General features: G+C 47.9%; 1 protein-coding gene across 1 annotated transcript; it reads left to right on the top strand.

Moving 5' to 3' along the window:
* Positions 1-1,906: 1,906 nt before the first annotated feature.
* On the top strand, positions 1,907-12,944 carry WDR87 (WD repeat domain 87). The gene is made up of 5 exons (XM_059383461.1): positions 1,907-1,981; positions 2,847-3,014; positions 3,584-6,462; positions 6,924-7,183; positions 7,555-12,944. Exons 1-5 carry the CDS (start codon positions 1,907-1,909, stop codon positions 12,942-12,944), a joined length of 8,772 nt encoding a protein of 2,923 aa, XP_059239444.1.
* Positions 12,945-13,687: the final 743 nt, after the last annotated feature.

Raw genomic sequence — 13,687 nt, forward strand, 5'->3', positions numbered from 1 at the left:
GGAGCAGAAAGTGTAGGCTTGTAGGGGAAGAAAATGTGAAAATGTAATGGCAGGAGGGCAGCATGCAGCCTTGGGCAGAGTACAGAGACGGAAGGGACATTAGTGTCTCTGACAGCCAGTTACCAATTCCCATTAGTTAGCCCGTGGGTCGGAGAGCTTCCTTGGCATCAGCTGGCAGCCTCTGACTCCTCTGATATGGTAGAAGCAGCCTGACCTGTGGATCAGCTCTTAGTCTTGAATCTGTCCCATGTAGCCTTGAACACATCCCTTTCCCCCTCTGAATTCATGATCCCCATAATGTATAATGGAGATAATACTATTTGCCTCTCAGGATTCTTTTGAAAAGGAATGAAGTGATTGATGTGAAGACTTTGGGTGGGGGACCCTAACCCATTCTACACATGAGAGGATGATACGTTTTGCTTACTGCTTCCCCCAAATCCAGCCACCAAGTCTCTGTGGCAACACAGGGCCTAGGCCGAGCCATGCCAGAGTGTGGGTTCTGTTGACCTCGCCTCAGGAGGCCCCGGCCAAACTGATCTGGAACTCCCAAGCACTCCAGGTAAGTGCTTCTCAGAGTTTAATGTGCCTAAGATCAGCCAGAGAGATTGTAAACATCAGCTTTGGGGGCCCTACTGTCAGTTACCCATTCAGTAGGTCTGGTGTGGGGCCCAGTAGCTTGCATTCCCAGCAAGTTTCCAGGTGGTGCAGATGCTGCTGGCCTCAGGATCTCATTCTGGAAGGAGCTACTTCTCCAAACTGAAAGTCCATCAATTTTCCTCCTCCTGGCAAGTGCAAGGATGGCCTCCATCGCCCTCTGCTGGCCAGACTATAAATTTAGCTGTCATGGAGAGAACGGCTTAGGTGTGAGAACCAGACCAGTCTACAAACAGCAATTGTTAATTGTTTGTTGCTTCAGAGTACCCTTAAAGAGGAATTCACAGGAATTATCTTATTTGATCTTTGCAACAACCCTGTGAAGTAGGCAAAGCTGGCATTTTTCTTTTACAAGTAAAGAAAACAAGCCGATCATCAGACCAGTAATGGCAGACTCCTTGACAGAGAGGACTTGTTTCCCAATCCAAGGAGGAAAAGTAGAGGTTTGTCCTCATGAAGGCCAAGGAGAAGGGCATGGGGAAGACGCATGGCAGAGGCCTCATGTGTGACAGCTTCTTGATTCCACAAACCTGGGAAGGCCGGCAAAGCCAGAGGGCTGGATCCTTTCTCCAGCGGTGCAAGTGGGGTTGGCTCTTAGTCCTGGGGGACCCCCTCATTCCAGTTTCCTCTTCTAATAGTCAGACTTGAATGTCCATAGAATCACCTAGGGAATTTGTTAGACGTGAAGGTCCCTGGGTCCCACTGCCATGGTTCTTCATCTGTTGGTCTACGATGGAACCTGGGGATCTGTATTTTAAGATACACTCTTTCCCTAGGAGTTCCAGAGCAGGAGATCCAAGAATTGCACTCCAGGAACTGCCAAGTCCTGGCAAAATGCTCTCTTGACACATCACCAGCAACAAGGAAATGTTATTTGTGTGGGATGGTATTCCCTTCTAGCACCCCCTCCCTGCTTCCTTCGCCCATAATATCCTACGGGGTCATGACAGCCAATGTTAAGATTCAATCCTCAACTCTTTGATTCACCCCCCCCCCCCAAGCCTCAATTTCCTCATCTATAAAATGGTGTTATACATACCTTACTGGGCCTCAGTGAAGGTTAAATGAGAAGATGTGTCTTATGGATGGCTCCTGATGTTCAAGAAATATTCAATACACATGAGTTCATGGATCGTGACTTCTAAGCCCTAGTTCCTCAAAAAGTAGTAACATCTAAGCTGGCATCCTTTGGATTCCCACAGGTATTTTAAGCAACGGTCCTGAGGAGGACCAAGGAATAATCAAGGTGATGTCCTCTACCAGACTCATTCCCCTATGGAAGGATTTTAAATACCTCCTAAATGACATCATACATAAAAGCAAGGTAATACATATGCAGGACATAAATGTGTTATTGGCCTTTATATACCTTAATTGTTACGAACACTTCAGAAGAGCATAGATTTTCTGGGGAAGCAGAAAGCAGGCATAGTAGACCATAAAACAATTGTCCCCTTAGTAGGAAGTGGACTGTTCATTTCCAAATGAGCCTAGGGATCTCTTGCAAATACATTTTGGTAGTGGAAGGGCAACACTCTGGAGCATTGTCAGAGGAACCAAACCTTTGGGGAGAGAGATTTTTCTAAAACAAAAGGGATTAGGCAGCAGGCAGAACACTTGCCAAGCTCAGTTTTGCTCTGGTTGGCTCTGTGTGAACTACCAGGTGAATGTGTCACAGTGCACGCTCTTATTGCTGTGGGATAATACATATTGCATATAATCTTCCTCTGTCAAGCTTAGAGATAGGGTGTTAAAGTCTTTGTGCACTTTTAAGCCTTAAGAACTTAAAGTTGCACTGACTTTTGTCACACACTGGTTACATTTTGTGTAGGTCCGCAGTGGAGTACTTGCCTGGGTAATGTGTTAAATACGTCTTTTATGACATCTATACCTTGTAGACAAAAGGAGTGTTAGCAAACGAGTATGCTGGGAAGAACATCTGTTTTCCCCTGTGCCCACACCAAGAAATTTGTCCATTCAGGCCCTGTTAGGGGTTTGGTTCTTTCTTATGTCTCGTGTTGTGTTACCTGCTCGCCAACGCAGGTGTACTACGAGTGACAAGTCGTGCATGTGTGGATGTAACAGGCATGAGGCATGACCACGGGAAAGGCTTCCGTTGCAACTTGTGTGAGAGTATATTTAGTGCATGTGTGTCCTGGTCTGTCGCTTCATGCCAGGCCTCTCCCCAGCAAACGTCAGAAGACCTAAAGAATGAAGTGGTTGTGCTGAGTGACCAGTCCCAGATACTGTTCAAAGAGTCTCGCCATCCTCAAAATATGCCGCTCATATGCTATTACTTCAGCGATGCCAACTTCTTCGCCTCCCTCTCTTGGGTGACAAGCACCAAAGAAATACAGGTAAAACTAGCTCACCTTCCCTCTCCTTCTTAGCTCACTCGACAGGGGCCATGACCACTTATAAGCTCTCGTCCCAAACTGACAAAGGGAGATCTACTTCTTGAATGAAAATGACCGATGGGGCACCTGGGTGGCTCAGCCATTAAGCGTCTGCCTTGATCCCAGGCCCCGCATCAGGCTCTTTGCTCAGCGGGATGCCTGCTTCTCCCTCTCCCACTCCTCCTGCTTGTGTTCCCTCTCTCACTGTGTCTCTCTCTGTCAAATAAATAAATAGAACCTAAAAAAAAAAAAAAAAAAGAAAATGACAGAGATCTAGGGATCCCCCCTCTCCTCCCTAACAGTCTCTCCTTGAAGAGATTTTCTGATTTCCCTCAAGTAGCCCAAGGAAAGGGTCCCAGACTTCCTGCTTCTACAGTATTTCCAGTTCCCATAACCAGGGGGAGGGGGTAAAAACACTTGAGAGTCTTCCAAGTCCTCCTCAGCACAGGCACGGGGCAAAGGAGCCGCATATTCAGCCCTTTCCTCTCCTACTTTCTTTCCTAGTCAGGGTCCATCTTACTCTCTTGTAGGCTGTTGTATGGATGAAGAGCAAAACTGATGACATGGTTGAGAAGAGAATATTCTCCATGACTGAACGACTGCCGCCCATCCAGTGCATGGTCCACACAGGTTCCTTTCACATCCTCGTGGCCTACTGTGGCGATCTGATCTTGCGGCTCTTTGGGGACCACTTTCGGTCGTTCAAACCCCTGGGTATAGTGCCCTGCCGCTTTAACATCAACTGCCTCTGCTATGACCCAGAAATGAAGATGCTTCTGTCAGGCATCCTGGGGGCAGTGGTCACCTGGATCATTGAGCGGAGCGGCAGGGGCCTTCAAGTAGCCCACATGGTCCCCATCCCTGGGGATGAGCTCGTCCAGGACATCAGTCTGAACGGTCCCAATGGCTCCGTCCTTGCGCTGTGTGAGACGGTGGTGAGGGTCCTTGAGCGCCAGGGCCAAGGCCAGCTAGGAGAAGTTCAGAGGTTCATGTCCACCACCAGTGGCTCCCCTATCACCTGCTGCTTCACCTGCTCAGACCAGGGTTTTCTCTATGCTGGAAATAAGAGTGGGGAAATCCAAGTGTGGAGCATCACCCGGGGAAACTCTCTCCACAGGTTCAAGGCCCATGTCTCGGCGGTGATCTGTATCCGCAGCCGGCCAGAGGCCCACACCCTGCTCACAGCCGGCAAGGAAGGCCTGATCAAGGAGTGGAACCTGACTCTGGGCAGCCTGCTGCGGCGGCTAGAACTTGGCGAGGAGCTGTATGAACTCAAGTTTATTGACAACACTACTTTCTTCTGCCAAACCACCCACACCTTCTCCTTGCGCTGTCTGCCTTGCTTCTACAGCCTCTTCAACGTCTGTGGCTCTGGTCCCCAGCAGCTGCGTCGGGTCCGCTGCGGTGAGAACTGGTTCCGGATTCTGTGCACTACTGAGGATGGCTTATTGCGCTTTATGTCTCCACTCACAGGGGATCTGCTTGTCCTCACCTGGCCCTTCTCGATCCTGGACCGGGCTGTGGATTGGGCCTATGACCCAGAAAAAGAGGAGCTCTTTGTAGCAACAGGCACCACAGAGGTGCTGGTGTTTGACACAACCCGCTGCCCTTGCCCAGCCAAGTATCTCTTGTGTACCTCCCCAGACTCTCGGGACTGGGTACAATGTCTGGCTTATGGGCATTTCCACCTGGGGCGGGGTCTACAAGGACTCATGTTCTCTGGACACCAGAGTGGGGTGATCAGAGTGCTTTCCCAGAACTACTGTGCCCGAATAGAGAAGTACATGCACTTTGGAGCTATCCTGGCACTCTCTACACTACCTGGAGGGCTTTTTGGTAGCCGAGAAAACTCTTTGCTCTGTTCCTATGGAATGGATGACTACATACACCTATCAGAAACTGTGCTCGAAGGGAAGCAAGTGCATTTGAAGACGCTTGCCAGCATTCTCAGCAGCTGTCACCTAAAACACCTGATACTCTTGCCCACCTCTGTGGGTGCTATCACGGAGACTAACTGTCTGCGTCTCTGGAAGTTCCATGATTTTCTGTCCTCTGAGTCACAGGAAGGCTCAATGTATATAGAGACACTGCCTCTGCACCAGTGTACCATCACATCCTTCGATGTCTGCCTGTCTTTGAGTCTTTTTGTCACAGGGGGTATTGATGGGTCTGTCCGGGTCTGGAACTTCCATGGCAGACTTGTAGCCATGCTGGATTCATCGTTGCACTTTGGCCCACTCTGCTTTGCAAACGACCGGGGTGACTTGCTTGTGACTTTTAACCAGAGTCTTTATCTGGTGTCCTGTCTCAAACTGCTTCACCCAAACCTGCTGGCTCGCCTTTCCTTTATGAGCATGACAGATGAAGTGCTAGAGGCCCCTAAGCCTTTCGCCCCAAGCTTCTTCTTCTCCTTTGAGACCATGTTTGTGCCCAAGTACATCTACCTTGGAAGAGGGAAACAGGAATTAGCAGGTCTAGAGAAACTTGTCAATAAGCGGGCCATTGCCTTTGATCATACGGTGCCACACGTCATAGAAGAAGACGAGCAAGGGAGCCCTGTGTTACTGTCTTCCTTCAGACGCCGTTTCTCATATAAAGAGGAGACTGTTGGGATGGAGGTAAGCAAGCCTCCCCATTATGTGGTTCCTCCCCAACTACAGTTGTCTACCTGGGATGGACTCAACCCTTACCAAATACTGCGATGCTACTTTGGTCATGGGCAGGAATGGCTCTTGGCTCCTGACTGCTACATCCCCAACTCAGTGATTCGTGCCCGTCTTTGGCCAGAGGGCAGCCCAATATACCTACAGTGCAACCTGCATTCACCTGTGTGGGAAATGGAATGGGACAAGTCCCAGCAATTCTTCTTCTGGCACAGTAGGGAAAAGTCTCTAAGTGATGATGCAGGAGAATATTCATATGAAAAGGAGGATGACAACTTCATAGAAATGAGACTGACCAAGGATGTAACCTATAGTGTCCTTACAGACTCAGCAAACCGTAGTTGGTTAGGGAAAAAGATGAGTGAAATAGCTATTAATAGCCTGGTGGAGACAATCCTCAACATTATGATCCATGCTTCCCCACTGAAGTACCAATGCTGCATTGGTGCACTGGGACAAATCTTTGCCTCTTACGAGGTGTCTTCATCCCTGCGCTCTGAAACAGCCCGTCGCCTACTGGATGATACCGCCAATTCCAACCCGCTAATCCGAGAGCTAGCCTGGGAAGGGCTAAAGCGTCTAGGAATGATTACTCATCTTTTTGCCATGCCTCTGGCCCAAGGATTGATGGACAAGGACCAAAGAGTGAGGAATAAGGCCCTGACCCTCATACCTGACACTGGAATCCACTGTAAGTCCTCCCTCTTAAGCCTGATCCAGCACCGAGAGACCTTCCGGGAGATGCAGTAAGTTCTTTGTGCCTTCTGCAATTCTTGACTAGTCTCTAGTTTTCTTCACCCTTTCCCTTCCTTCACTCTCTCTTCATACCTCTCCATTAACTCTTACTGTCCTTTTTCTCTTTCATTGTCTTTTTCCATTCTTAGACTGTCCTGACAATCCTGACTGCTCACTCCTGTCTCCACCTTTTCTCCTGTTCCTGTCTGTCACCTAACTCCTGAGTTCACCTGCTCATTCTTTTCTCCTACCTCTTCATTCCCCATAAAAACCACTCCATTCATTGCCACCTGACTTTCTAGACTTCTTCTTTTTTCTTGGCCATCCTCTATCTCAACGTACACTGTCTCTGTTGGCCACTGTGCCAAGCCCCCTGCCTGTTCCACAGCAGTTTGCAGTTCCTTCCTTCTCATTCTCCCTGTTGTCCTTTCCCTGATTCATCCTGGTCTTTCCCCTCCTTTGACTTTTACAGGCAGGAAATGATTGGGGATGAAACCCTAGACCATCTGTTGGGGATAAGGGCCACAGATCTCCAAATCCTTCACACTCAAGTGGAGCAGCGATTGAATGAAAACCTGACTTTGTCAGAGGGACAGGAAAAGCCTGCTTTTTCTTTAGAGGTCTCAAGGGTCTCTGAACTTCTATCCCTTTCCAAGCAACCTGACGTAATTCCTGAAGAATCTAAAGTTCCCATCAAGTTCGGCAAAGGCAAAAAGAGTGGCAAAAAGCATGGTATGTGTGGGGTGATCTGATTCATGCCTCATGGTTCCCATGGGGCAAAACAGTTAGGGCTAACATGGGTCAAGAGATATCAATCAGTTAGGACCAGAGACAAGTAGACGCATCTTTTCACACAAACTTCCTAGGAAGAATCTACCCAAACTCAGGGAGACTCCAATGCTTATCTCTACAGGATTTAGAAGGGGGGAACACCAGAATAAAGTAAGGAGAGCTTTTTTTTTTTTTTTTTTTTTTTTAAGGCCTCAGCTCCCTCTGTTGCTACTTCTTTTATGGCAATTCTTCTTACTCATACCATTAGTGGGAAAGAAGTGACTTAAGCCTCCCATGCCTTTCTTATCTCCATCTCCTGATCTTCCCTACAGCCCGAAAATTGTGGCGGGCCCTCAAGAAGATGAAAGAGGCTGGCAGAGAGCGAGGTCTCTTAGAGGGTGAAATTGATGAGAGGGAAGCTGCACCAGTTTCGGTGGAGGAGACAGCCGCCCATCCTAGAATCTCTTCGACCATCAGTGTGTTGAAGAGTTCAAAAGATGGTGAGCCACAACCTCCAGAGAAAGACACCTCAAAGGACCATTTTGCATTGACCCTGAAGACGCTGAGGAAAATCCATGAGAGAAAAGGCAAGAAAAGAACAGTGCGGAAACCCAAAAGGAGGCGCAAGAAGAAGACAAAAGAAGCCAAAGTTACAATTGAGGAAACTCCGGCTGCTGTAAAGGAAGAACCAGCTGTGAAGCAGCTGAAAGCCCAAGGGCGGGGTGCCGCTGGGGCGCCTGGCCGCAAGACCATCCCTGAAGAGAGCTCATCATGGCGGGATGATCTGTGTCGTCTTATGACCCTTAGAATATCTGGTTCCCAAACACACATGTCAGAAGCTCTAAACATGGAGCTGGTGGCCATGGCTCAGGAGGTGCTGGCAGATCGACAGCCCAGCTGGGAGCTTTTCCAGGAGATCTGCCCCTTGTTGGAGGAAAAAAGTGAGGTTCTGCTTGAGGACCTCAACTGGGATGTAGCCTGGCCAGAGGAGAAACCAATTTTTATTCATGAAGGGGCGATTAGAGATGACATAATACGCAGAAGGGAGGACGAGATACCAGAGGTGCAAGAGCAAAAGGAAGCAGAGGACATGCCAGCTGTGCAGGAAACCCAGGTGATTCCCAAAAAAGTCAAGAAAAAGAAAGTTCTCTTCTTAAGACCAGGTGGTCTAACCAAGGGAAAACGAATATCGAAGAAAGAAGAGAAGAAATCCTTAAAGAAGCCCTTTAAGCAAGAGAGGAAAGAAGTTCAGCAGGAAAGAGAAGTGGATGAAAAAAAGACAGTGAGCAAAAGAGAGAGGGATGTGAGCCCAGCAGTAGAGGAAGTGGCCATACCGGAAGAGGAAGTAGTTAAGCAAGAAGAAAGCCCAGTTATGGCTGAGAGGAAGCTGTCTTGGCAGGAGTGGAAGAAGTCCTGGGATGAGTGGAAACAGGCCCAGGATGAGAAGATACCCTGGGATGAATGGAAGAAAGCTTGGGACAAGAGGCATCTGGAGGAAGAGGAGAAACAACAAACAGATGAAAGGAAGCCACTCCCAGGGGAGGAAAAGCTGGATGTGGACAAGAAGAAGCTGAGATGGGATGAGTGGTTAGAGGTCTGGGAAAAAAGAGTGGACAGGTCCAGAGAGGAACACAAACCTGAGAAGGAACTGACCCTGAAGAGAGAAGAAGTGTCTCAGGAAGGGGGAGGAGAAGTGTCTCAGGAATGGGAAGAAGAAGAAGAGAAAGAAGAGCTGATGTCAAAAGAGCAGAGACAGATCCGAAAGGAATATGATCAGGCCTGGATTGAGAGGAAACGAGCCCAGGCTGAAAGGAATCGAGCCCAAGAAGAAAGGAAGCTGGCCCAAAAAGAAGAGAAGCTGGCACAGAAAGAGAGAAAACTGGCCCAGGAAGAGAGAAAACTGGCCAGGGAATATGGGAAACTGGCTCAGCGAGATAGGACAATGGTCCAGGCAGAGAGGAAGGTTGTCCACAATGAGGAAAAATTGGCCCAAAGAGAGGAGAAATTAAGCCAAGAAGCAGAGAAACTGGCCCAGAAGAGGAAGAAACTGGCCAAGCAATTTGAGGAACTGGCTGGAGAAGAAGAGAAAATAGCAAAGAAAGGAGGGAAGCTGGCTGAGGTAAAAAAGATGCTGGCTCAGAAAATGGAAAAACTGACCCAGAAGGAAAAAGATCTGGCATTGCAAGAAAAAGAACTATCCCAGGAATTGAAGGAGCTGATGTGGGAAGAGGAGGAACTGGCTCGGAAAGAAGAGGAAATGAATCAGGACTTGAGCGATCTAGCTGAGGAAGAGGAGGAACTGGCTCGGGAAGACAGGACCCTGGCCTGGCAAGAGCAGAAACTGAGTAAGGAAGAGAAAGCGCTGGTCCTGGAAGAAGAACTGCTGATTCAGGAGGAGAAGAAACTGGCCCAGGACAAGGAGAAACTGCCTGAGGAAGAGGAAAGGCTTGCTGAGAAAAGGAAGAAACTGATGGAGAACAAGTTAAAACTGGTCCAGGAAAAAGAAAAATTGGCCCAGGACAAGGCAAAACTCACAAACAGCAGGAATATACTATACTGGAGGGGGAAGTCTCTGGCTCAGGAGAGGGAGAATCTGTTCCAGAAGAAAGTGAGATTGGCTCAGAGGAAAGAGAATCTCCTCCAGATCACAGAAAACCTTGCCCAGAACAAAAATAAATTAGTCCAAGAAAAGGAGAAACTGGACGTGTACAAGAAGAAACTTGCTCAGGAAGAGGAAAAGCTTGTGGAAGAAAAGGCAACACTTGCCCAGAGGAAGGAGAAGGTGGATGAGGCTGAGAAAAAGCTGACCCAATTAGAAGAAAGCCTGGCTCAGCAGCAGCACAATCTAGCCCAGGACAAGATGGAATTAGCTATGGAAAAGAGAGGGGTCTTCCAAGAACTGAAAATGCTCAGAGGAGACTGGGATAGTGCTAAGGAAAAAAAGGCACTGAGCAAAGAAATGAAGAAACTGGCCCAGGAGAAGGCCAGGCTGGCTAAGGAAAGCCAAATTCTCTCCACAGGAGAGACTAAAGAAACCTTAAAACAGTTCAGAGTGACTAAGAATGAACTAGAACAAATCAAGAGGAAATTGTCACTAGAGGAGAAGATACTGAGGTATGAAGATAGGGTATTGGCCACAAAGCAAAGGGACATTGCCAAAGGAAAACTGGAATTTACCAGAGGAGGAAGAGTGTATGCCCAGGAAGAGAGGAAGCTGGCCAAAGCAGTAAGGAAGTTGAGTAAAGAAAAGGAAGGCATTTCCAATGCACAATCAAAAGTGAGCAGCAAAGTCTTAAAGGCACTTCGAGATCTTACCAAAGAAGAAATGAAAGTGGTCCAGGAAGAAATAGAGATGACAAAGATGAAGAGGAACTTCTTGGTTAAGGAAAGGAGATTGAGCAAGGAACAAAATAAGCTTGATGCCAAACAGTGGGATTTTTCTGCGGAACAACCAGAAGTAACCAAAGATGAGAAGAAACTGGCTAAGAAGCAGAGAAAACTGGCCAAGGAAATGAAAAGAATGATAAAGAAAGAGAAAAAAATTACTGAGGAAGAAAGCAGATTGGCCAGACAACAGAGAGAAGTCATACAGGAAGAAGAGAAGGAAGAACTAACAAAGGATGAAGAGGTAATACCACTGCTTGAACAAAGGTTGAAAAAGAGAAAAGAGCTAAAGACACTTGATACACCAAAGGAAAAGCTTCCCAGTCAAGAAGAGAGTAGAACGAGCCTATCCAGAGAAATAGAAAACTTACTGGATGAAGTAGAGCGAGAGAGTTTGTCTGAGGAAGAAGAGAAAGAAGAGGAGGAGGAGGAAAAAGAGGAGGAGGAAGAGGAGGAGGAGGAAGAGGAGGAAAGCAAGATGGTGGAGGAGGAGGAGGTAGAGGTGGAAGAGAGAAAGAAGGAGAAAGAGAAGGAAAAGAAGGAGAAGAAGAAGAAAAAGGAGAAGAAGGCACAGGAGGGGGAAGAGAAGGAGGAGGAGAAAGAAGGGGAAGAGGAAGAGGAGGAAGGTGAGGAGGAGGAAGGGGAGGAGGAAGAAAGCATGAGTGAAGAAGACTCTGAAAGTCTGAGTGAGGAAGAGTCAGAAAGTCTGAGTGAGAAAGAAAAGGGGGAAAGCTCTTTGAAAAAAGAGATCTTAAAAACAGGAAAATTATTTAAGTCACAAGCAGAAAGACAAAAGGACCGAAGGGAAAGAGAAATAATCCCTTCTATTGAAAAAAGAATCCCTGATATCAGAGACACTGCTAAACAACTGAAAGTTCTGAAAGTCCCTTCCAAGAAAATAATAGTTATGGACACGCAAGAGAAGATACCAGTGCCAGTGTCTACAAAACAAGTATCCCCGGAAGAAAAGGCCAGAGCACTTGAGGCATCCAGGATGCTTCCAGAGTCAAGGTTTATGGGCAGACAAGGAGAACTGTTGAAGAAATATATGCCCAAACCTCTACAAGTTTTGGATACAGTTTTGGAGTCCCCAGAACGAGACTTAAAGACTCCATATTTACCTGACATATTGAGGCAGACCATGGAAGCTCACAAACTCCAAGGCAAACCACTAGACCCCAAGTTGCAGTGGATTTTGCAGCATCATCCAGTCCTGATGAGAAAGACTGGGGTACCTTTGCCCCAAATCTGGGCCAAGGAAGTAGGTGCTCAGGTAGGACTCTCAGATATAGACTGGATCCACCATGTTCTAGAACGGATGGAGGCAGGAGAACAGCTTTCTAGGGAGAGTTTCCACAGATTGTGCCAGCTTCTCAAAAACCTCACCACAAAGGGAAACCTAGATTGGCTTCATCTGGCCCAACTTAAAGCCATTGTGTACCGTCACAAGCAGATCCTGGAATCACGAAGCACACGTATCTCAAAACCCAGTAAGGAGTCCCTGGGTCCGAAGTACCCGAAAGTGATCCCGCCTATAAAAGGAAAGGAAAGCTGGTTAAAACCTTTCGGTGGCCCCACACCAAAGTCCCCATTAGGTACCAAAGGGATCCCCACCTCAAAGGGTGTAAACTGGCATCTTTTAGAAGAGCCTTACAGGAGTGCCTGGGCAGGGCAGATATCCACTGCTCTCGAGGAGATGGAGGTGCCACACTTTCCTCCTGCTACGGGAGACACTGTCACAGGTGCCCAGGCCTCTGTGGAAAAACAAACCCTTGCCCTGATGTTTCAAAAAGACTTTTGGGCTTTTAAGGACAAAGGCAGGTTTCCCAGATTGCCTAAGCTGGAGAAGAAGGCCCGGGCTGTCGCTAAGAAGAAGGAAGAGGTTCCTCTCTGGGAGACATTTGTGGCACTGTACCACATCTTGCAGATGTTGCAGCGACGATATGCAAAAGACAGCGCTGCTTGGATGGAACAGTTCCATCAGCTTGTGGACCTATACCAACTTAAGTCCCCCCGAATCCAGAAGCTGCTGCAGGAGCTGTTACTGAGAGATGAACCCCAATCCCAAGAGATCACCTACGAGGAGGCCCAAAAGGCCATGGATCTGGTTCCCGGGGAGCGCTTGTTCTACCACCTGTTTTGTGGTGGCTCTCAAAACCCTAAAGGTCCTCTGGAGTTCCAGGAGGTGGTTCCCCTCCCAGGTCAGAATAACGTCCGTACCATCAATCATATTGGCATTGCTCAGTATGGGATCTTGGAACTCGCCTGGAAGAGCCTGCCCCAAGCAGATATTCATCTCACCAAGGAAATGCCCCACATCATTGCTCCCACCCCGTAATTTGGGACTGATGTGAGGTCAGGACTTTTCATTCCCACCTGGGGGAAGGCCTTGTCGCCCTAATCTAGACCCTTATCCCTAGGGCCCATACAGAGGTAGGGCCAGGCCAAAGCCCTTTCCCTAATTAGCTCCAGAAACCAGCTTCCATATATGGAATAAAGAGGAGGTTCCCGTTTGTAGCATCGCTGTAATGTGTCCCTCTACCTCAAACATTGCTTCCCCAGAAAGGTAGCCAGAGAGACCAGATATATACTCCTGAGAGTGGGAAAACATCCCAAAAGCTAGTGGGTGCTCACCCACTGGAGACCTTCAGGCAGAAGAGTCTTCCCTTGTCCTCTTCCTTACTTGCCCCCCCCATCCTCCCCTAAAGACTACAGGAAGGAAAGCACCTGGCACAAAAATGAATGAATATTTGGCATTAGTGTAAGAGGCACTGACATAGTAGAAAGAAAATGGACTTTAGAATCAGAAGACCTGGCATAGTTCTTGGAGTTTCACAGTGAAAACAGACTCTGTTTCCCTGTTTGTAGTTCTGCATGCTGATGACTGGAGTCCCAAACAGCAGGTGTGGTGAGTGTTGAGGGGACCCTGGGAGTATCTCATGAGTCCCTTCCCTCTAGCAACAAAGAAGACAAGAGTTGAAGGAAAGGGTTAGTAAAGTGAAGGAAGTTGTCCTTGCTAGTAACTGTGTTCTTTCCATGATCTCCACTCCCCACGATGGAAACTTCAGAGTTGCCTTTCTC

This window comes from Mustela nigripes, chromosome 17 (assembly GCF_022355385.1).
Source record: "Mustela nigripes isolate SB6536 chromosome 17, MUSNIG.SB6536, whole genome shotgun sequence".
NCBI classification, from domain to species: domain Eukaryota; kingdom Metazoa; phylum Chordata; class Mammalia; order Carnivora; family Mustelidae; genus Mustela; species Mustela nigripes.